The sequence below is a fragment of the Aplidium turbinatum genome, chromosome 17 (genome assembly GCF_918807975.1).
Source record: "Aplidium turbinatum chromosome 17, kaAplTurb1.1, whole genome shotgun sequence".
Classification (NCBI taxonomy): Eukaryota; Metazoa; Chordata; class Ascidiacea; order Aplousobranchia; family Polyclinidae; genus Aplidium; species Aplidium turbinatum.
Genome location: NC_137488.1, coordinates 4,697,514 through 4,721,521, shown reverse-complemented (window position 1 = coordinate 4,721,521; position 24,008 = coordinate 4,697,514). Strand labels below are relative to the sequence as shown.

The 24,008-nt window shown below is 38.3% G+C and overlaps 2 protein-coding genes across 2 annotated transcripts in view; both read left to right on the top strand.

The window, feature by feature from the left end:
• LOC145786883 (uncharacterized) overlaps positions 1 to 5,554 on the top strand; it is a 33,683-nt gene extending 28,129 nt beyond the window's left edge. Inside the window, exon 32 of the mRNA XM_082598622.1 lies at positions 124 to 5,554. Within this exon, the coding sequence (XP_082454748.1) occupies positions 124 to 188 (65 nt within the window). The 3' untranslated portion in view covers positions 189 to 5,554. The remainder of the gene's footprint in view (positions 1 to 123) is intronic.
• Positions 5,555 to 12,764: 7,210 nt separating this feature from the next.
• On the top strand, positions 12,765 to 23,930 carry LOC145786671 (AN1-type zinc finger protein 6-like). The gene is made up of 7 exons (XM_082598383.1): positions 12,765 to 12,899; positions 14,603 to 14,749; positions 14,955 to 14,991; positions 17,122 to 17,196; positions 18,608 to 18,704; positions 19,788 to 19,896; positions 21,409 to 23,930. The coding sequence occupies exons 2-7, from the start codon at positions 14,605 to 14,607 to the stop codon at positions 21,555 to 21,557; spliced, it is 612 nt and encodes a 203-aa protein (XP_082454509.1). The 5' UTR covers positions 12,765 to 12,899; positions 14,603 to 14,604; the 3' UTR covers positions 21,558 to 23,930.
• Positions 23,931 to 24,008: the final 78 nt, after the last annotated feature.

Sequence of the window (24,008 nt, the reverse complement as noted above, 5' to 3'; positions counted from 1 at the left end):
ATTTGTTGTCATACCCAAACAGCAAATCAGTCGCTTTTTACATTGTTTCTACGTCTGTAGACGTTGAATCAATGTAAAAAAACGACTGATTTGTCATCTGGGTACAAGTCCATCATCTTTCAGATTCCACTTCTGAGACACAAGCATCGGAAACAGACACGGACACCGACTTCCTTCCGGGAACATAACTCCACATCATCTTCATCCACCACGAGGACTTCAAATTGATGTCACTCCCGTGCAATGGCAAACCGAGACTTGAAACGTTTTGTGGAGCGATCCAATGAAACAATTCATTCTCCACGTGGAAGAGTTGTTGACCACCTTACAACACAGCACAGATATCGTGACCATCACACCGATGCACTGTCAAACTGAGACAACTGGAGCGAGATTCGCAACGGAACGTGGAACCAAATCGATAGTTTTGTCACTCACCGTTACATCAAAGTGATGTATCACCATTTTAAATAACAAGGTTAAGTTCTTGTCAACCGTTGTTTTTCACCAAAGCCCAATAACCCCCCAGTCTGGGCTTATAGTGCTCAGCTAATAGAATAACTAAGAATATTGATCATTACCGTGTTTATGGGCACTGTTGCAAATATTTATGATCATGTTTGATCAAACTAGGGAGTTTTAGACAAAATTATCGGTCGGTAAGTTTACTTGAGACATGGGTTGTCCACCTGGGATGTCCTGGAGTGACGTCAGTCAATACAAGTGATGGCGCTATGCAACTGGGTTGTGCGGGATTGGGTACGGTACAACAAACACAGTAGACCCCAACTGCAGTACAACCTTGGAGAAACAACATCTTTGCTCAAGAAAGTACATTTTTGAATACTTCCTTGTTGAAAGTGGAATTAGTGTTGAAAAGTGAACTTTTGACAAGACGGCACTTTTTCTTTGCAATAATTTGAAGTGCCGTATTGTGAAACTATGTCAGCGACAAGGAAAGCGTGTTGTTTGTGACTCCACAGTTTAGTCATATCTAGGCTGACGCCCGGTGGTTGAAGATTTAGATTTAGTGGAAGGCAAAGCAAGGAAGTCAATTTTCTTGTCCACCTTCAGGCATGCCACAAGTGCCTTGCCGCAGGTATAGCCGTGTGCTTTTGAGCGGTGTCGAACCGGATCCTTCATGAGCTTCGTACTATAGCTTTGTATGACAAAACAAATTCACCGCTCCGCTATGCAGTCATAAGATGTCTCAAGTTGGTAGCTTTTGTTTTCTTTTTATTGAAAATTTGCTAATATCAAACTTTGCTAGTACTAGAACTGGCCATATTTTGTTTCATATTTGTATGAGCAACTGTGTATTGTGCGATTGTTAGTTTCTTTATAGACGACTGGGTCGCACCCTTGAGGTAATCCTGTAATGCTTTTTCTCACTCTTGCATGATTAAGGTTGCCATTTTTATTTTGACTTTATTTTGATCTGACTCTTTTTCTTGAAGTCTTAACGTACAGGTTTTTGTTAAAATATTGCGGAATAGACAACTAATAAAGTTTTGGTTGGTTCTCAATTGTCGTCAGCAATTCGATCAAAATCTCAGTCTACAAATTTGTCACAGTGAAGATTTCCAATCACTTTTGTGACAAAGATTTCCAATTGAAATGCACAAGTTAACACAGGGATTCAAGGACTTACCTCTTATCATTGTGCGCGTATTTCTTCAAAATAATTTTACCTCAATGAAGCGAAGTTAGAATAAGTTTGATGTCATGACATGGACCTAAAATGAACTTTGACCTCACATCATCATCTCTTGTTATCACACAGAACTAATGCTGACATATGGAAGAATAATTTCAATATTCGTTAGCACTGGAATTGTTGTTGTTTGTTATATATCCCATCCACTGTGTACTGCTTAATGGGGTGTTGTCCTGAGCATTGCTTCAACGCTCGTGATGAGAATTGAACCTGTGTTGCTTGATCTTGCCCTTTCATCGTCTGCCCGGGTCGAGATTCCGTTGAGACTGAACCCTCTGGAACGAACCGGTTCCATAACTTGTCTTATATAACTACTGTTACTATTACTTTACTTTTTTGGATCACGATGATATGGTTCTATCTGAAAACAAAAACCTATTAAGTTAATATATTTACCAACACTCAGCTGTCCATTGAAACTTCATATTTGCGAAGTGAGAATGAGATTTCTTTTTGATTGATGCCTTCACTATATTCTGTTTCGTTAGTTCCTTTTGAAGGAAAGAACTGTCTGGGTGAGTTTATTTGCAACGAAGTAATGGAATCAAGTATTTTCCAGGGACGAATACTTCTGTGTTAGTTATTTGGTAAACCAAGGTACGCAAGCAAATTTTCCTTTTTGCTTTACTTTGCCTTTTCTTCAAACTAGAACGATGTCATTGACTACTGTGCAAAAAGCGTTCTATGACGTTAAATTTTGTTTGCACAATGTAGATATTTAACGATCTGTTTTAGCCTGATGCTGCGAGTTCGCTGTGGTTATATGCAGCATCAGGCTAAAACAAGCCGTTATTATCTACCTTGTAATTCTGCTAAAAGTGAAACTCAATCTATTGTTAGATTTTGTGTTCGTGCTTTAAAGTTGATTCACCGACTATTGTGCACAGCTTTGTGCGGACTTTCGTTGTTTCTTTAACATAATGTTGATTCAATGTAAACTTATCTGTAATTACAAACATATAATCTTGAGCAAATTCTCGTGTTTCGATTGCGGCGGCGGTTCTCATATTTGTTAGTTTTTGAGTTGTTGACTAAGTTTGATCTTTTTTATTAGGAATTTGGCAACCGAGAAATTATAAAAAAAAAAAGTGTCTGCTGATGTCGTAGCGCAACCATTCCATTAAGTTTATTCGCAAATAAATCCATGGCGAGTTTCTTTGTTCAAATTTTGTTGCGTGTGTATTTGCTTTCTTTTTTTTAAATTATGAAAGTTATTCCAGGGCAGTTTAAATAATTATACAGCCACTGGGTTAGATATTTCAACTGTGCTATAGCTTGACGGTCTTTGCTGTGTTTCAACTCTTGTGCTCTCAACTACGCTTGCGATAAGTGTAGGTGAAAATAGCAATTCTATTATTTATCAGATATGAATGCTGTGCCAATGGCTATATCGAATCCATTTAAATAACGTGATAAGTTGGTGGTTTTTCACACTCGCTATTGCGGCGAATCGTACTTGTGCTGAGCTTGATTTATTTGCTGTAGAAATGCCACGTGATTGTTTATTTGTTTTCCTGTAATTATAATTGAAGCAATTTGCTTTTAAGCAAACACTTTGTGTTTGAGAGCAGAGGATATCCACTAAATTAATAAAAACGAGTTTATAATAGAGTTTTTGCCACACAACTGTGGCGTCGTCAGTGTATACTTTATTCAAATGGAAACTATAATTATGTTGAGTCTGTAAACCAAAATGAGTCCGCCAAATGTGCTGTCTATCGCGTTGGTTTGTTCGAAACGAGGAAAATTTGCGTAAACCGAACTTCGCTACCACTATATCTACAATATTTCATTTTAACCTCATCGCCTTTATTTTCTTGTAGTTTTGTTACCAGCGCTGCATGTACTCTGTCCTTTTCCCATTGTTACCCAGAAAGCAGACTTTGTTATTACATTACACGATGTAAAAATGACTGATTTCGCCTGCTTACTGCTTAGCTACCATCACCTCTCTCCACGCCTTTTACTTTTATGCAATTTCTTTTTTATCCGCCATGTTAGATGATTTGTATCGGCTGCGTGGCCGTTGTGACAACCAAAGCACGGCGTTTGGAAGAGCACCGGTTCGGCACCTGTCCAGAAGGTGAGTCCCATACTTGATCCAAGCATCGGGGGATGAGAAGATAAGGTTCTCATTATACTAAGCCTTCGGCACTAACGAGAGTAGGGGAGGCAGTTCCTTTCACTCGGCCGCCTTTACTTCAGCAACTACGCCCACCCAATTTATTACACCCTGAGTAGAGGTGAGCGGTGTTTTTCAACAACCAGCTTAAGTAGGATTGCAGGATGGCAGTCGAACCAGGATTGCGTGTTTGGAAAGCGAGCCCCTTATCCACTGCGTCATCCAGAGCGGACCTCAAAATCTTTTTCTCCCACTACACATCTCACTGGTATCCTGCTACTTTCATGCATCTCTTGGTGGACGCATATTAATGTGCTTTCCTTTATTTGGAAGCAATTCTATTTTTTATTATAAAATTTCATGTATCTTGTTTTGGCAAAAAAATTGTTTAAAAGTTCTTTTGGTTTTGAACACCTCTTCGTAACCAGCAAAAGTTTGCATATTTACATCGTTGCATCAACGTTAAAACGATGTAAAAGGGATATTTTTTTTTGTGTAGATCAGCAAATCTTAGCGAACACGAGCAGCAGTTTGAATTTCTAGGCGTTGTGTACCATTTAAGACTCTCACACGTTTCGCGCTTCCCTTTTTAAAGCGCCCAACCATGAGCACCTCCGACAGCAAAATCCGTCATTTTTACGTTGACACAACGTCTGCAAACTCAACCAGCTGACTTCAGTCATTGTGACCTTCCTAGCACTCCGTCTGAGACTTGCTTTGAACTTTGTTTGGTAGGCTACTTGGTAGTTACAGAAAAAAAAGTGGTTGAGAATCGAACCAGGAAAGAGGGGATCGAAGCCACGCCATCAAAATAACTACTGTATTCCCTAATCCTAACTTCTTGGCCACCCTGGCGACGGGGAAACGTTCAATTAATTTACTTTCTAACGCGCATGACTGCAATCAGCTGATTTAAATCTTGTCTTCTGATTGGTTGATAAACCTTATCTGCTGCAGCGACTTGCAGATTACGAGTACGCTGTCGGAGCATTGCTCAGGAATGTAGGAGTGGCTACCATCTCGCCATGCTAGCTAGTGCTTAACCTGCTAATGCTGATAAAAAAATCCTTACTATAAATATTAAACATGATGTCGCAAGTGTTTTTCCTGTCGTTAGAATTCATCGCTTTTTCTCGAATCTTTCGTATTCCTAGCGAAGTTAATCTATTTATGTTGCTTCAACGTCGCCAGAGGTTCAGACGATGTGAAGGAGGAAACTTTTTTGTCTGAGTGGTTTGTTGCGTGGATTTGTACGGACAAGATACCCCCCCCCCCCCCCCCCCCCCTTTGATTCAACGCTGTGTACGTTCATTCAACGAAGAAATTGCATATCTTGCATGTCGCAACTAGGGAATTTTATGCAGACCATTTTTCTTTGCAATGTTCTAATATTTGTTTTAAATTTCTGTTTATTTCTTGTGTAATGTTTTCTCACTATTTTTACTGATTTTTTGTTCATTTTTTTGCCTTCAATTCACTGCATGAGTTTGTGGCTTCAGCAGCTAAGTGTGAACGAACCGGGTCAGTTGAAATAACATTTCCCAGCCAAGAAATCAGCCCTCTTTACATGCATTTATCGTCTGCAGACGTTGAATCAATGTAAAAATGACTGGTATTGTGATTGGGTTCTCCAGCCAACTTCATTTGATAGGCCATCATGTCTCGTTGTGCATTTGTCTCGTCATATTTTGAATAAAGACTTTCTCAACGATTCAGTGAGTTGTAACAGAACATACACAACAGAAAGAACTTGTGTGATCAGTATTCATTTCCCTAATTCAGAGATATTGGCAGATTAATACTCTGCAAAAGGAATATGCAACTAACGGTGAATCGAAGCTGTGGCCGACTGACAGAGACGGATTAAAAACTTAGAAATGCGAGTACGACCTCAGAATCTCAGTGCATTAGCCTATCAGCGACTTTCACCTTATATCTTCACACAACCAAGGTGTGAGGACAATCAATTTATGCGAATATAACAATGAGAGCAGGATCATTGAGCAAATAAGATAAAACTAAGTTATCGGTTGCAATGTCTCATGATAGGGTTTGGGGACAATCTATGTGCGCAGAAATCTTTTAATTCAAATTCACCGTCATCCAGGTCTATTGGGGTTGTTTCTTGTCTTTCACCACCCCATAGTTGATGATGTTTCTCAGGACTAGGCTACACTGACACATGGCTTTTGCTCCAGATTGTCCTCAAAGTAAGGATGCTTAGTCAATATTTAAAGGTTAGCAAAAACTTTTATTTCTGCAGTTGTTGCAGTTAACTGCTGCTGCAGTTAAATCTGTGCGAAAAGGACGGATTTTGCACCAAAACTTGGTTCCCAGACAATCTCATCACGCAATATTGTGAAGTCGTAATGTTTATTGCTTTTTGTTGATCTCCAAGGGAATGCTTGATCTCAGCATAAGCTGGTAGAGAAACCTCAGAGCTATTTGCTTCAGCGTTCACCAAGGTAATGTTTTGACACATAATGCTTGAATAGAGTGTTGCCTATTGGAGAAAAGTCAACCGTACAAGTGACCTTGCTGAATTTATGTTTTGTGGCTTTCTCAAGGTCAAGCCCAACCACCTACGCTGGTGATCGAAACAAATTTAGGTTTAAAACCATAATGCAGTTAATTACGTTTCCTTTCTGCTTAGCCTATGAATGCTAAACCGTTCCATACTAATTATCATCTTTATTCAACAAAAAACAACACCAAACACGGTCAGAGTAGCGGAATGAAAAATTTCTATTGTTGAGTGTCTTTCAACTGCGAAAATAAAAACTACTCGTTTGAAATTCTAAACTAAATAGATCGCGTAGCCACCCTCAATTTACATTTCTTTTTTTTTATGCAAATTTTACAAAAGTTTCCGAATAAAAACAAAATTAAAACAAGTTTTAAAATGTATATACGTAGTCATTGTCATATAAACCACTAAACCAGTAGCTGTGGGTAGGCCTATTATGGTTTAGAATATGTTGATGGTCAGTGAATTATTCTATCCGTTCTTTTTCTCTCTTTAGTTTAGGCTATGTACTGTAATATAATTTTGGTAAAGAGGTCACTTTCTTCAACCACAGACATATACAACCAAGCAATTTAAACGCCATGTGATGTGCCTTTCTCCTATGCTATGCCGTTTCATTTTGCATTTCGTTTTTTCAATTCAGTGTTTAGATCAGTTATTCATTTTCAGTGTAGATATGATAAGCAGTTATTTTTTTGTTACTTGATAAGGGCTAACGTGTGTATGGCCGAAAACGTTTGTAGCTTATAGTTTATGTTCAATTTTAATGGATTATGTTAAATGCCGTGTGGTTGCTTGGTTGTATGGGTACTGTAATATATTTCACAAACTTTACCTAGATTTTTCTTGGGCCGAAAAAAATTGGATTCCTGGTGTCAATTTAGGAAAATCCCAAAACAACCGATTTTATATTATTTGTAGGCCTGATTATAACTATCTCAAACAAGTGAAATAACCTATCAATTAGAATTAGGCTACCACGCTTAACCCGATTGTATTAACTTAGAAATTGTGCAAAAACAAAAGTAGCCTGCCTTTTTATAGCCAATGTTGAAGATCACAATGACATAAGCAGACAAACAAGACATTATTGTTGTGTTGGAAACAAGTTTGTTGACAATTCTCCGCAGCAGCATTGATTGATTGATTGAATCTTTATCCTCGGACTAGGAAAGTTTCTTGCAGAGCTTAATCCTGGCAGTGTCGCATACTTGTAGAGGCCTTGAATCACTGACGCAGGCCCGGTCACCGAGATTGACAGAGTGAAGTTAACTGGGTTATTGTGATTATTGCTTGAATTGCTTGTCTTTATTTTGCTTTTCGCATGTTTGGTAAGCTAGTAAATATAGTTATAGACCTAGTGGTCTGATGCAAGTAGGCTAATAATAGCCCAATTCTGAACGTTTTGGTAGCAGGTATAAATATTGAGTTGGTTTGCTTCGGCGATTAAGTTTCCTCCAATGAACCAAAGTTTCACTGAACATCGACTTTGCCCAGGACAAAAATACAAATTGAATCTATTTTAGTAATGCAACAGTTACTCATCATGAAAAGCTCGTGATGTCCAGCTGATACCTAACGTCATCATACGTCGCAGTGAGAGAAAATGACATTAGACGTAAAAAATACCGGGCGTCGTGACGTCACATAGTTTTGGCTTTTTCATGTTAATATTAATTTGGAAACAAACCTTTTCAAATAAAAAAAAGTTTTAAATTTTATAAAATGACATATTGTTTAATTTACATAAACGAATGTGTGAAATTCCAACAACAACCGTTGTAAAAGTTTATACAGAGTTTAATTCAGAGAAGTCGATAAAATATCTTTGGATTACTTGTCTCGACGTTGTGCACTCGCCCGACGCTGCGTCTGTTGGACTGCTTTATGACGTCATCGAGTGGTGGGTCATCGCTGTTTTTCTCAACAAAGAACTGGCCTAGCCTAGCAGTTCTTCAAAATGTGCCTTGTCACTGGATATTCGGTAGGTGCTTTGTTTCGATGAAACGATTCATTGTATGATGAAACCAGTAAAAGTCAGTCTGAAGTTGTGAGTTATACCCTAGTCTAAACTAAGTACGGTACATTAGGCCTACTGTAAGCTCTCTTCAGTTACTGGTAATGTAGACTACCGTAGTGTATAGTTTGTATATAAAACACTGTCAAGAAGTGTTTTAAAACATGAAATCTGGTATGAACTTGTAAAAAAGCTTTAGATAAAATTACGCTGTAATCTTATTTGTGTGTTGTGCTGATCCAATAAGTCAGGATCTGCACAAAATGTTACTAACAGTAACATAAACCGAAAAATTGTTCTAGAAATAGGCATGTTGTGGCATAGGAAAAACGCCATGTCGCATAATGGAGCCTTACAACTTAAAGAACCTTGCATGAGCCTCAACCTTACAATTTGGTGTCTGCTAAAACCTAAAAAACATTTAAAGGTAAATTAATTAGGCTACGGTAGGCCTACTGTAAAACGGATGCAACCTAGTTCGTACCCTGAACAGTTCATACCTTCAGTTTGTACCCTGAAAAGATCGAGAGAAAAAATTAAAAAAAGCGGAAGTCGCTGATCACAGTTTCCGCAAACATTTTAAAATTTTCCCCCTGAAAAGATCGAGAGAAAGATAGCACAAAGTCGAAGTCACTGATCGCAGTTTCTGCTAACCGTAACCCTCGCTGATTGCAGTTTTCGCAAACATTTTCCGCACTTTCTGCTAACCCTCGCTGATCGCAGTTTTCGCAAACACTTTTCCGTAGTTTCCGCTAACCACAGTTTCCGCTAACCCTAACCTTAGAGTAATCTATGCTCTAATCTAACCCTCGCTGATTGCAGTTTCCGCAAACATTTTTCCACAGTTTCCGCTAACCTTTATCCTAACTCTAACCAATGCTCTAACCCTCGTTGATCGCAGTTTCTGCAAACATTTTTCCGTAGTTTCCGCTTACCTAACTCTAACCATCGAGTAATCTATGCTCTCTAACCCTCGTTGATCGCAGTTTCCGCAAATATTTTTCCGCAGTTTCCACAAATATTTTTCCGCAGTTTCCACTAACTCTAACTCTCGAGTTGTTTGCGGAAACTCCGATCAGCGACTTCGGCTTTTTTTAATTTTTTCTCTCAATCTTTTCAGGGTACGAACTGAGAGTACGAACTGTTCAGGGTACGAACTAGGTTGCACCCCCGTAAAACAGCACAACCTTGCCCAATATTTGCGAGTTAAAGTCTGACCGTTATATGGCCTTCGTGTTTTATTGAATTTGTCTAATGGATAATACCAGTACAGTTATCGGTAATTATTATCTACGGTACTACACAAACCCATTAAAACATGAAGGTCATACTGTGGTCAGACTTTAACTCACAAATATTGGCCAAAGTTTCTTTAGCTCTGTGGTGAAATAAGCATGTATAATCCAATATATGTACGGTATAGTTTAGGCCTTTGGGAGATTGTGAAAACAGTAGCTCGGGTGACGTTGTTAAAACACTGCCCAAAAAGAAAGATTAGTAGACAAATGAAATATCCCATCTGTGATTTTATTGTTTTGTGTAATGTTTTTGTCGCAACAACAAAGGAAGCTAAAGATACACCTGTAGTGTATGAAAATTCAAGTTAAAATTTAAACTTAAAAACTGTGTCAGGTTCAGAACAGTGTGATCATATATACAAACCGTGTGACTTTGCCAAATTCTTAACATTTATATTGCAATTTTGTGTTAAAAACGTCATGCACCGTACGTTTGGTCAATTTCACATCTTCAAGTAAGGAATGGTGAAAATTGCTGTTGGTGTATCACCATTTACAGCCGTGGCCGAGTGGTTAGCGTGTTGGGCTCGCAGTCGAGAGCCTGCATGTTCAACTCCAGCCACGCGCACTTGCTGTTGTTTCTCTGGGCAAGAAACTTTACGATAATTGCCTCTACCCAGTGATCGATTTCAAGTAATGGGTAGCCTAGTACCAAATTTAAGTCGTAAGTAGAGTAGACAACCGGAAACAGACATTGCCGTCGGCTGCAGCGTGGGTCAGGTGTATGTCAGAAGGCGTACACCGATGCATAGCGCTCAAGTCCGCTTTCCCGCAATGCAGGATAAAGATAAACAAACAAAACATTTACAAGTTTAAGTGTATTTTACTTTATTTTTTTGTGTTTTTATTCTGTCATTATTGTTATCAGTATCCTTTATCAACAATGTTGCTTAGTCAACATAAAATTGTTGCTCTATGCAGCCAGTGGTTTGAGGGTTACATCAATAATGGAATAATACGGTATGGTATGTAACAATAATTAATAATCACTTAATGACAGAGCTCTATTTGTATGCTGAGCAGAGAATAATATTTTTAAAACAGTCGTTATCTTGTCTCATGAGCTTTGTATGCCGCTAATCGAGTAAAGTTTTAAATCTGCCAGAAATCATTAAATTTGAAAATACATACCGTAATTGTTAAGCTCTTGCAGCGTTTGAATCGTGGCAAAAACGTCTGTATTTGCTTTGTACTTCAGTATAATAATTGTCGAGGCCATTTAACAACTCATGTAGTTATGTCGACAATAGTTTTGCTATTGCAAAAGTGTACTAAAGTAACACAAAAAGTATACTAAAAGTAATTCATCCTTCCTTTGTTAATATTTACCTCATATAATCAACGTTGCCACCAAGCAGTTATTGGCAGTAGTCGGCTGCGTAGCCGAGTGGTGAGAACGTCTGCGCGACGTTCGAAAGGACGTGGGTTTGACACCGCTCCAGAGCATGCGGCTGTGTCTCCGCAAAGACACTTAATGGCAAGCCAAAATAAGGGGAGCAGCTGACTCGAAGACGTATATATGTCACTTCGCTGCTTCCTCGTCTGTTGTATCGCATCTGTGATCTCAGTGTACTGTATGTTATTGCAATGGGCACAAATAAAGACATTATTATTGACAGTGTGGTCCAAAGGGTACTTTCAGATCTGGGATGATTGTAAGAGCTGTAACCATTCCAAGGTGCCTGGGAACTTTAAAAAAACACCTCGTATTTGCTGGATACGGTGCATTTTTCTTAGAAGTGTCTGAACTTGGGACCTGGGAGTCTCATTGATACTGGGCGCAAATTATCCTCTCAATGGCCTTTATTGTTAGTCCATCTCTCTTATCAAGCAGTGATGTGATAACCAGGCACTTTTAACATGGCAATGCTTACGGTCCTTTAAGGAGTTCATTTAAGAGTGAAGTAAAGTTTAAGAGATTTAGTTTAGGTAGGTTTCAAATTTGATTGTGTTTTTTATCCATCTGATGTAAGATATTGAAGATTTTTGTTGACTTCCTTGAACCCATTTTCAAACTTACATGGACAAAGACCAGAGTAGTGTGTGTGGGCTACTTTGTCTCGTATTATTTACGAGCTGTAGTAAAGCAGCAAACAATGTTTTAAATACTGTTTAAGCTAACATAAGGTGACTAAAAGCATTTGAAACAATTTTTTTTTATGGGAAAGAATAATAGTCAATTTGCTGTGATGTTTAATTTGTACTGCTAATTGTGTAGAATTGCTTTGTAGCACATTTTTCTGGTCCCAACTGACAAGTTGAAAACTAAACGGTTGCTTAAGATTAAACGTTTGATTTATTGTTTCACCAAATAAAAGTTGTTTATGACTTGTCATCACACAGTTATGCTGAACATTCAAAATGCAAATGTTACAGAAAACCGCTCAGCACTATTTAGTTATCAGAAAGCTGCCCTAGAGTTCAAACTAAAACAATGCAAAGTTGTTATTACAAAAAATTGTTTGCTATTGTTCACTCATAACAAATTGCTCTGAACGTTAGTCAGCTCAAAATATTATTTATTTTAGATTATGAGAATCTGTATCCTCGTACTGAAAAAGCTTCTAGAGCTGGCTTCTAGAGCAAGCTTCTATTCCTGACAATTTTGCATATATGCTTGTAAAGGCTTTAAACCACTGATGCAGGCCTGAAATGCATTGGTTAAGTGCACACACCAAGAGTTGAACCAGTGCCTCTTGATTGTGTTGCTTTTTGTTTGTGAAATCAGGCACTTAAGTTAGCTGATCTATAGCTCAGTTAGTTAAGTCACTAAACCAACTGAGCTATCAGATATGTATTTAAATATTTATTCATTTTTTCAAGTTTTGCAGCTTTGTTACCTTATAAATTTTAAGATAATTAAGTTTAAGATTTAGATTTCCTTCAATATTGTTTTTTTTTAATCATTGACAAGTGTAAGTAGCCAATCCAAAGTGAGCTTGTCCATATATTATACTGTAGTGATATGCGATACAACAAAAGAAAAGTTTTTCTTAGGTGCAACTACAAATAAATTTGAGGCTACTTTAATCAATTTATATATAGTGTGCAAAATTGACAAAGATTTTTCTGTTTGCTTTTTCAGTGTATTGTGTGCATAACGTTAAGTTGTTTTTCACTCCTTGTGACTCAAAAGAGCTTCCTGGTATTTGTCGCTTGACATCCTTTGTTTCAACTTTGATACCACATTACAAGAAGTGCATTCATATTTTAATAAGGTAAGTGCAGTTTATTCTGTAGGCAAACCAAACACTTCACCAGTGCTTTGAGTTTTTGCCAATAACAATAAATTTCAGGATGTGATTCATATTGGATAGTATAATATGTTGTAAGCTCATCTTTATTGTAACAAAAGCTATAAAAGATATTTTCCTGTTTGCTGGACTGGCATATAAATTGCGGAGTGATCTAATGATTTGCATGTTACCAGATCATCACAATTCAATAAGGAAGAATATATATTTTTAGTTTTGAGTGGTAAACTTAAATGTTTCTATGAACATGACATAAAGCACATAGCTTTTCTAGTGAGAAGGAATATCTTGATTTGAAATGTGATTCAGGCATCCGTGTGTAATTATAAGTTTTAGTGGCATGAACATTAAATTTAACTGTCCTGTCTGTTCCTGTATTGTTTTTTTGTTATATGTTCATTAGCTTGTGCAGCAGTTTACAATTTTAAGTAACTAAACCTGGCAATTGAGTAAAGTGCTATATTGGCACTGTAAGGCTACAGCATCTGATATCTGCACTCCTTTCTTTTAACTATCAATTGCTGTGTACATGTTTTTTTATTATGCACATTGCACATGCAAAGTTTATGAAGTATATTTCCAGTCAATGTTATTATTATTCCTCGGCATACCAGTAAATGTGACCAGCTTGTTTTTTTTTGTTTCACTTGTTGCACTTTTTAAAGTTTGGATGTAAATACTGTATAGCCTATATATTATACTGTTTCAACTGTATTGTACTCAGACTATCTAAAAAAACTTTTTGATTACTGTAGCCTAGTGTACCGGTACCTGTGTGATGAAGTTTATTATTTGAGCATTGAGAAAGATTATATTAAACTTGTTATCTTTCGAAAATACGCACCACCAATTATTTGATGTTGACTTTTTGATCAGCGCTGTTTGATTAGAAACCAGAAGGATGCGATTGTGAAGCAACTTTTGACTTAATTGTATCAAAGCACCTTAGTTGAAATTTGGGAAGCCATGCCAGGCTGCCAGCTCACATGTGTGTTTTGACACACAAAATGGTCATCAGTTTGCCTTCAGGGCAAATCATAAAAACATAGGTTGTATTCACTTGCAATGAGAATGATAAAAACATGTTGGTTGGATCTATTCCATTTCATCATACTTTGTTTGCTGCCTCTTCATTTTCAAGTGCACTTTTATTGATTTAAATGTTTGTTTGATAATTTTCAGAATTAATAATGATATAATACTGTATGATTGAGTCATCATTAGTTATATTATACCGTATATTTCCAAAATAATATGATTAGATTACTTAGTTGATTTTTACTTTCCACAACGCTATTTTACCATAATATGTCAATCTTTTTCCTCTCAATCACTAAGCTATTACATTGAGTTAAAGTAAAGCTGGTGCTAGCTATGCTGACATTTGAAGTATTTCAACTTCACAGTCATTGTTTCTAGTTGTGATGTAATTGTTTTGATCTTTGTTCAAGTCGAGTTTTTGGTCACCTACATAGATGTACAGTACTAGTTAGCAGCCATACTGCTACAAATGTTTCTTCACGTTGTAAACCTCGTGAGGTTTTCAAAGTTTCTGCTCATTGACATGCTGGCATGCTCCCTTATTAATTATGGTTCATATTAAATGAAAGAATGGAAATATACACATCGAGTGACCACTTGTACTTAATCTCATGACAACATTTTAGAAATGGAAGGTCCGAGTCAGTCCAGTCAGAACACACTTTGTAGAAACGGGTGTGGATTCTACGGAAGTTCAAAGAACGATGGAATGTGTTCAATTTGCTACAAAAATTCTATACAAAAGAAAAATAATTCTGGAAGAAAATCTCCAGGTATGTCTTCTACTGAAAAGGTTTTGATATTTATTTCTACATTATTCAAACTTTTTTTCTATAGGTTGCAAACATACCGTACTGTTACTTGAAAATTATCAAAAAAATTTGTGAATGGAAATGTATTGTGTAAATAAAACGAAAGTTAATTGGCACCACACCAATTATTCTTTTTATCCATACTTTTAGTTTTATGTCATTGCAGGATTGACGCATATGAATTCCCAAGAAAAAAATATCAGGTGAGTTACTGTTCTGTGCATGACAACAAGGTACAAAGTACTCATTTAAGGTCAAGAAACTGCTTCACTTTTACATTCCAACTCGCTAGTAACACACACCATCTCAGTCAGTAAATCAGCCTTTTTTACGTTGATTCAATGTAAATTTGGGTTGATTTGCTGACTGGGATATGACCATCTGGAAGCACACTGTGGTTCACCAGTGGCAGCAGCTGTGTCGGTTATCGCATTTCACATCGGCAGGAAGCCGATTTTAAATATCGCGTTTTTCCATTGTGCCAGTGGCGTATTGCCTTGATATAACTGTCGTAGTTGTGACACAATTAGCTTTACCAGTTGGTAGGACGTTGTACAACGGGTCTGCTACTATTCGGTGAGTCCGATTCGGTGAGAGCCTTTTTCGGAGAGTTCCATATTCGCTAATTTTGTTGAATTTTTTTTTGAAAAGTATCGGGTACCTTAGCCTAATTATCATTGCTGCTTTTACATCGTTTTAACGTCTCTAAACGTTGAAATAAGACCCTAACCCCTAACCCTAAAACGGCAATGATAATTAGGCTACCGTACCCAATAATTTAAAAAAAGAATTTCAAAAAATCACCGAATAGGGAACTCTTAGAAAAAGGCTCTCACCGAATAGGGTACTCACCAAATCGGACTCACCGAAACGGGCCATTCCGTTGTACAACTGCAGGAGTGCAGGTGCCATCGATTTACTTCCCAATGTAAAAGGTTCTTGCTCCGCTTCCCTGCTTCAATTGAAAAAAGAGTGTCTTTGATTGAAGGCGAGTGAACATTGAATTTCGTTGACGCGCAGTTTTAAAAGTTAATTCACAGCTTTGCGGCGAATTTGTAGATATTATAACTTGTAACTGTAGTTCCGCTTTCTCCCATTCTCTGCATGTTACCTGCTTTTATGCAGTAGTTCGATGACTTGCTGGACTGCCAGCTCACTTAGACTGTTGCTTTCCCACAGCACAAGAAAGAATTCGTTCATTTCCATTTTGTCGTATGTGTCAGTGTCAGGAAAGACACCATTAAAGTTATTTTCAAAGAAAATTCTCATCACAATCAGTTGTATTTTTTGTTTCTTTGTGGGTCAGATCAACGCGTTCTGTGTGAAATGCACGTACCATCTTTGGTTTGGTGTAATTGCTATCCACATAAGCTGAATTTAATACAAAGCGGCACGAAAACATTCGTCAAAGCCTGGTTCTGGGTATCTGCCACAGTTCATTACACATTTATGTAAATATCGTTTTCTTTATTATTTTGTGTCAACATGACTTGTACCATTCTTTGTTTTTTCCAAATCGTTTGTTGACAAACCGTTTTGTAAATACTCAGCTAGCAAAATTGGTTCTTTTTAAATTGATTAAACGTCGAATCAATGCAAAAAGAACCAATTTTGCTAGCTGGCTTCGTGTTATGACACCATCCATCCGCTGTAGTTGGTTATCAGATGTTTTTTTAATATCCAGTGATGGCACAGGCTGACGAAATGTTAAGTGGCGCAACCACTGGGCCAGTGCTGTGTTGAGAAAGCTACACCATGAGTGGTATTTTAAGTAACTTAATTTCGTTACCAAGTACCAAATTTGTCCATTTTTTATTTATTCATTGTCTGCAGACGTTGTATCAATGTGAAAGCGAGGGGTTTCTAGCTAGGTCCTAGCTTGGATTCTTGTTTTGTTTGTTTTTTCCACCAGTCTCTTGACTTGCATGTAGTTTACACGGACTGCCAAGTGTCACGTTTATACAATTAATTTGATTATAATGTGATTGAAAGCCAAGCAAGATCATCCTCTGCTAATTCGTCTTGGCAAGGTCAGCCAGTTCAGGGCGTCACCAACCCAGCCATTTGCGATCTTTGATGACTCAAGGTGGTTTGTGACGTCACTTGTTGTCGTCAACTTATTAGTCGCCATTGCCAGGGAGTTGGCAAGGCGCTTTGTCATAGCCAGCTGCATCTACAGCAATGAATGAATAATAAATAGTTAAATCGAACCACACAGCAAAGTGTGTCAGGCTCAAGTTAAAAATGACGGGTTTGCTGTCTGGTTCGTTTAGCTTGGACAGAGTTTGGTTTTCATTTTAAAAAGTGTTCTTATGTGCCTGTTTACTGTTCAGCTTGCCGAAAGATTGTACAACTCAGAGCGATGGAATAGTATCTTTAGCAACTGACAGTTCTTCAACGAATGGAAGGTATGGTCAGTCGGTCACCACCAGTCATATCTGTAGTTTAAACGATAAATAATACTTAGAAGTAGAGTATGTTTTATGCGTGTGTTGTATGTCATGTAAAAGCACTCACTAAACAGTTTGTTTCTTCAGATATATAATAACTGTGTGGAATGTTTCAGAGGATTGTATCACGAACTTGTTGTTGGTTGGTTTTGAAATTTTATCCTCGGAAGTCGGACTGACAAAACCTTGGTAGTTTCGCATACTTGTAACAAAACCTTGGTAGTTTCGCATACTTGTAGAGGCTTTTGACACGAGCCCTGTTATCGAGATTGGAAGAGTGAAGTTTCCGATTGTTAAAATGTTTTTGCCATGAAATTATTCCATCCTCTATGTGACGCTGAATGAAGAACAATCCTGAAATGCGTTGCTCAAGCGCACACCACGAGAGTCGAACCAGCGCCCAGTGATCTTGAGGCGCTTAACCACTGAGCTAACGGGGCGGAGATATAACAAGTACCACCCAAGTGGTGACTCCCATTCTTCTAGTGAACGAAATGTGAATTTGAAGCTTCTAGAGTGCATCCAACTAGACTTTCAACCATTTTTGCTGAAATGATTCAAGTTTTAACAAGAAATATTAAAACGAATTTGTTTCATTGAAATACATTTACTGACAACGAAAACTTTTTATATTACCGAATATTTTCGTGTTTTAAACAGAGAAACAATGCAAAGCCAACTAGGCCTTTTGATGTCGTGAGCTTGTGATGCATGGCCAAATATTTCCCAATCAGCAAAAACGGAAATTTCGATTACCATCTTTTACGTCATAGATAAGCCATGGCGCAACAGTCATTACTCTCAGTAAATAAAGATTAAAGCTGCCAAGTATAGCAAAATTAGAAATACATGTTCTGATTAGTAAAACAACAAAATAACGCAAGCAGACTCGACTCGCACTACTTTTCTTGAAGTCGAAGCGTAATCTTGACCAGGAAACAGTCAAAAGGACGGTCCTTCTTTGTTATATTGTAATAAATACAAAATATTCTTGATCTCTACAATCGAACAAAGCAAAGGTTGTGTTAAGAATGTGCCGCTATGAATCTAGCCACGCTTCATCCTAGACAGTAAATCAGCCGTTGTTTTACATTGATACACGTAAAAGACGACTGGTTCACTGGAATATTGCTTGGACTATCGTTATTCGAAACTTCTGTTCACTTTCTCGTTGCTATACTCGGCGTCATCTCAGCCACGCCTTTGTTATGTCGCTTCAACGTTACGTAATGTTAAAGCGACCTTCAGATGGCAGTCTTTGTTTGCTGGGCAGCTGATTCATTGTTTGCTCACTCCGGTAACGTCTTTTTACGTTGCATAATGTAAGGTCGTCACAGCATTCATGTTAACACGTATCTTGTTTGCACAGCACTACCAGTGTGACGACAGCAGCCGCAGCTTCTCAGCCAATCGCCATTCCTACAGCTACAAATCCAGTCAATGCATTAACATCTCCGTCGACAACGGTAAACGTTTGATTCAGTTCAAATCTGACCCAAACAACAAAATCCGTCATTTTTACATTGATTCATAGTCTGCAGACGTTGAATCAATGTAAAAATGGCGGACTTTGCTGTCTGGAGAGTGACATTTCATGGTGTTTAACGTGCTCATATCTGGTTGATTGAACGTTTTCGACTACTGCGATTCCTAGGAACTTAAATATATCATGATTCATGAACCAAATGTCATTAGTAAGGAAGTCACATCCCGACAACCAGATTGAAGGTCTGCTAACAATCTGAATCGGACAATCAGTATTATCTAGCTCGTCTCTATGAAGACTGGCTGTATTGCATCCGAAAGTGTTTGTAGTGAGTTATTAAAGACGTTAATTTTTCACATATGGCGTCCATGTTTTATTCTGTCATATCCCAGACAGTAAATCAATCGTTTTATTTTTTATTGAATCAATGCAAAAAACGGTAATTTTGCTATCGTAGATAGTTTTTTTTTTTCAGTAATCGAACCAGCGAAAATGTATCAATGATTTCACATAATTATGTAACAGTGGCCATAATGTGAGTTGCAGTGCGGCTCTCTGTTTGACAGAACTGCATAAGTGCTACACCAGTCACTGGTTAACGATCAACTCGCAAGCGATGTGGCAATGTTTGATTTACAACCGATAAAGCGTGTACTCGGCTAACAAAGGGGGAGGCTTGCTGGATCATCTGATTAGCCTGCCTGCTTACACCCTCGCAAGTGCTGGAAAAGTACGAGCCATGTATAGTTTGTTTGAAATCGATCTTACAGTTATTGAAAACTGTAAAGTGAAGTGCTTTCATTTGAAAGTTTCTCATTCACTTATCAATATGAACATTTATGGGGGAGCGTTAGGCTTGATGGTGATGCGAAAAAACAGTTGTTCAAAATTCTTCGTTTTATTTCTGGTAGTGCAAAATAGGTTACTACTCCCTTAGAAACTTTCTTTTAGCACTCACTGAATGAACACCGGTGCTGAGCAACGCAGAAGAGAATGCGTAGTGTACCTCTCTTTTGAATTTCACATATTACACCACCTTTAATAGCAAGTACATTGTTTACAGAACTCCAGTCTCAATGAAGGCAACTCGTCAATGGACGACAGCACTTCATCACCCTCCAAACCGAAGAAGAACCGTTGCACCACATGCCGGAAAAGGCTTGGGCTTACCGGTCAGTCATCTTGCGTTGGTTCCATGTAAATGTTGTAGGCTTTTTAGCCAGGCTGATAAACTTTCCATGAACTTAGCATTCAAGTTAGACAAGAAATTTTTATTCTCTCGTGTGTACTGCATTGACTCTGCTGGTAAACTTTCTTTAGTGTTAACAAAGTCACAAAAAACCCTCAAAGCTTTCATTTATGCCAAACTACGGTCTGTAAGACTATCTTGATTCTAAGCTCTTGAATGGGAGCGCAATTCGACTTGTGTTTTCTCTTCACCGCATTACTCACCCATGCCAACGTACTTCAAATATGCTCAATGAGCCGCACTCTATTTAAACAAGGCAAGAGCGTGGTTAAAGCTCCTTGCCAAGTCGTGCCGAACGACCAAGCTTTCTAAATACAAAAGCTGACTTAGTTTCACAACGCAACAAGCAGTTGTAAGAAAAACTTGCTTATCATACTGAATTGGATATCTTGTCCGAATTTGTTGTTATGGCTAGCTACAGTCATGTGTACAACTTGAAACTCAAATGAACTTTCCTAGCACTTACCTTTTCTTTTTCTTTGTGCGCCCCTTTCCTGGCACCCCGATCGATACCCCTGCGTGTGAGTTTGCATGTAGATAAATGTTTTATAAGAATTTCTATTTCAAGCTTATTGCGTCAACACTTCTCGTGTGATGTCAGCGTCACATATTTCCTTCTTGCTCGGTGACCAACAACCCATGTGCTGCTGGTCACGTGGTCATGCGGCACATACAACACTGTCGTCTTTGTGTCGAGTTATGGACGACAGAGGAAGAAACTGACTGCTTCCCCACTTTGTTTGAGAAGATATGAAAGCGCCTTCTCACCCTCCGTTTCTTGGCATTCGAGTGTAGCAAGACTTAACAGCGATAGACACATGTTTCACCCATGTGGCTGGCCACGCCAGTATCGCTCACCAATTCATCCAACAAGGGTTCTCAACTGCTGCTTTTTCTTGTCAATTGAATTCTTACCCCGATGCTCAAAGCACGAGCTCAGTTTAGTTTCGGTGTTTTATGCGGAAATAAAGTCCTTGCATGAGAGGAAGGGTAGTCTTTGTCCACGTCATAACTGCATGTGGAGGGTTGTCCGGACGTGGTTGTGGTTTCGTTCCTAACTATCCCGGAACCTTGCGTTGAAGAAAATTTTCATTCCAATTGTTGTAGGCCTACTTCATCATCTAAATTCGGTTTTGTCCCCACTAGTGAGTGGCCGATTCTTTCTTTCGCTCGGATTCTCCATCTCGTTCTGTCCATCGCATCTTCCTTCCAAAGTTATAAAAAAAATTGCTTGGTCATGTACCACAGGTGGTTATCCGACAAATCGTTCAAGGGCGTCGTTGTTGCGGTTGAAGAATTTGCCAAGACCAAAAGTTTTTAAACTTAACTACTTAAACTGCATTTATGACTTTATTACTTCACGTTGCTATGGTGAATAGTTTTATTTGTTTTGTAAATCAACAAATTTGTTCATTTCTTCAAACCAATCTTTCAGGCTTCTACTGCCGCTGCGGCCAAATCTTCTGCAGTCTCCACCGGTACTCCGACCAGCATGCGTGCGGCTTCGATTACAAGGCGGACGCACAGGCGAAAATTAGGAAAGAAAATCCCGTCGTCGTTGGCGAGAAAATTAACAAGATCTGAAAGGAATCGACATTTTTATCCAACACATTTTCTTTGAGTTCGTAATTCTGCGTAGCAAAAAGGAACAATTTGAAATGTCGCGATTGCAATTTTTGCTGCCCGGATTAACAAAATACGTTATTTTTTACGTTGTCTTAAACCAAAAATAACTTAATTTGTTACAATCTGGGCAAAACCAATCAAGTCTGCGTGTATTGTTGATTGGTTAAAGTTCTTTATTATTTATTGTTTCTTAATGCATTTGTCCATTTCAACAAATAACGCTTTGGAAGACAGCAAGTCTGATTCCCTTGATAGAATAGTTACCCGCTTCACAGTGTTTTGTAACTTTTCTTGAGTTGTCAAGAATTGTTCTCGAGGTCGTCACGGCTCTGCGAATTTCCAGACAAGCAAAATCCGTCATTTTGATTCAAGGTCTGCAGACGTTGAATCAATGTAAAAATGATTGATTTTGCTGCATGGCTCACTCACTACAGTAGACTTTAATGATATTTTTGTCAATGATTTAGCGTTGTCTTGTGTAAATTTTGTCAGTCTTGTTACCAATGAACAGCCTGTTTGCTTACCCCTTCACGTTATTATCTGGTTTGTGTTGGAAGATTTATTCCAAAATATCAATTTCATACGTGGCTTTGCAGAAGCCCAGTCAAGCGTTAAAACGATGTAAAAACAACAGCTGTTGCTGGCTGGGACCAGTGTAATGCTGATGCAGATTCATTTGCGTCGGTTTTTCATCGAATAACATTTGCTTTTGTATTGTACTTTATCGCTCTTTTGTTATCACTATCCTCTGTGCAGGTGGGTACCTCTGGCATTCAATTTGCCTGAGTTATACGTCACTTGCGTCAACGTAACGTTTTTACGCTTAGGCAATGAAACATAGCGTTGACGTAAGAAAGTATTTTTTCTAGTAAGTTGGTGATGGCTTCGTTGAATTGCGAGCTGGCAAATCAATCCTTTTTTACCTGTGGAGGCGTTGAACCAATTTAAAAAAAGGGCTGGTTTTCTGGCTGCGTTGTAGTCAATGCCAAAGCTTGGCTAACCAACAGAAGTGTTGGTTTTCACTTGGCTGTTCAAATGTAACATGTATCTCATGTAAAATCTGCTGTCTGTTGCCCGGATTCTTTTCCACTTGTTTTCTATTAGGCAATGCTTTGTTTTAATCCTCATTTTAGCTGTTTTTGTTTTTATGTTAGCTTGACTGTATCGTCAGATTTTTGGTTGTTTTCAATTTCACTCGACTTCTGGCCACGTTGCGTCGTTATACGTAAGAACAAAGTCTTTTGCGTCACTGATCACCAAACTCAAAAACGTAAACATACCACCTTCTCACCAAGCAGAAGTAATTTTTTACGCATACAAAGGTAACTTGCTTTGCTGGTTAAGGTTGTTCTGTTGTCAATCCCAAACCTCATAACTTAAGCACTGCTGCTTTTTAAAACAAACCCCTTTCCTGTTGCTTGGTATTTCCATCGTTATGGGCGTTGTGATTAGCGTCCTCGATAACAGTGAACCGACATAAATTGCTTTGTCTGCAATCCTGCTCTGTGTTGCCAGTGAAGTTGCTTGCTCGGTACAACACTTTAAATACTTTCCTTTGTAACTTGGTATTAACACTTGGTCTAATGCGACACCGCTATCTTTTCCACAACTTCACGAATAACGGCCTCAAAATAATGCTTATCAAGCCCTGTTACGCTCCATCGACTCTCGCAACAGCATTTTATCAATGTATAAAAATCGTGTTTTGTCACAACTACAACTGTCTCTCTCAAACCTTTGCTTTTACGCTTTACAAATTTTTCACCAGAGCCGGATGTTCTTGTTCGAGTTGGTGATTCTGTCCGTTGTTCAGTTTGATTTTCAGCAGTCTACTGTGCCATTTTCTCGCTACAAATTTATCTGAAACAACCCCCTCTGGCGAGAGTTAGTCAACACGACCTGAGGAGTCGACAGGTTTACAAAATGCTATTTCCAACATGATCTTACATTTTACATTGATTCAATGCCTCCAGACGTTGAATCCATGTAAAAAGACAAATTTACTAGCTGGATTTAACTTGAGCTGGTTGGAAATTTATGTGAAACTTAATTACTGGTTTTCTTTGTACCAACATTTGTATCGCAATGCCATATTCATCATGAGGTCAACTTGCTGGCACGCGGTGATGATTGGTCATAATGGTCAACCGGCCAATCACACGACAACACTGAGGCTGTTACACTACCGGGTTGTACTCCATGATTTTTGTGGCTATGATAAGTGACGCATGCCAGCCCATTGTGATGCAACATGGTTATGATGTATGAACATTATTCAACATTTTATGCATGTACAGCGTGTGTGACGAGGAATTACAATCAACTGTAGCAAAATAATGACTCGTGTGAAGTTGCTGCGAATGGTTGTTGTGTCAAATCGCGATATTCCCGAAAGATCTCGATTATGAT

Excerpts from the sequence above, each read along its gene's own strand:
- LOC145786671 (XM_082598383.1), top strand. The coding sequence starts at position 14,605 with ATGGAAGGTCCGAGTCAGTCCAGTCAGAACACACTTTGTAGAAACGGG. Across the intron at positions 14,992-17,121 it reads TCCCAAGAAAAAAATATCAG|CTTGCCGAAAGATTGTACAA; the intron begins GTGAGTTACTGT and ends TTTACTGTTCAG. Across the intron at positions 18,705-19,787 it reads TAACATCTCCGTCGACAACG|AACTCCAGTCTCAATGAAGG; the intron begins GTAAACGTTTGA and ends CATTGTTTACAG.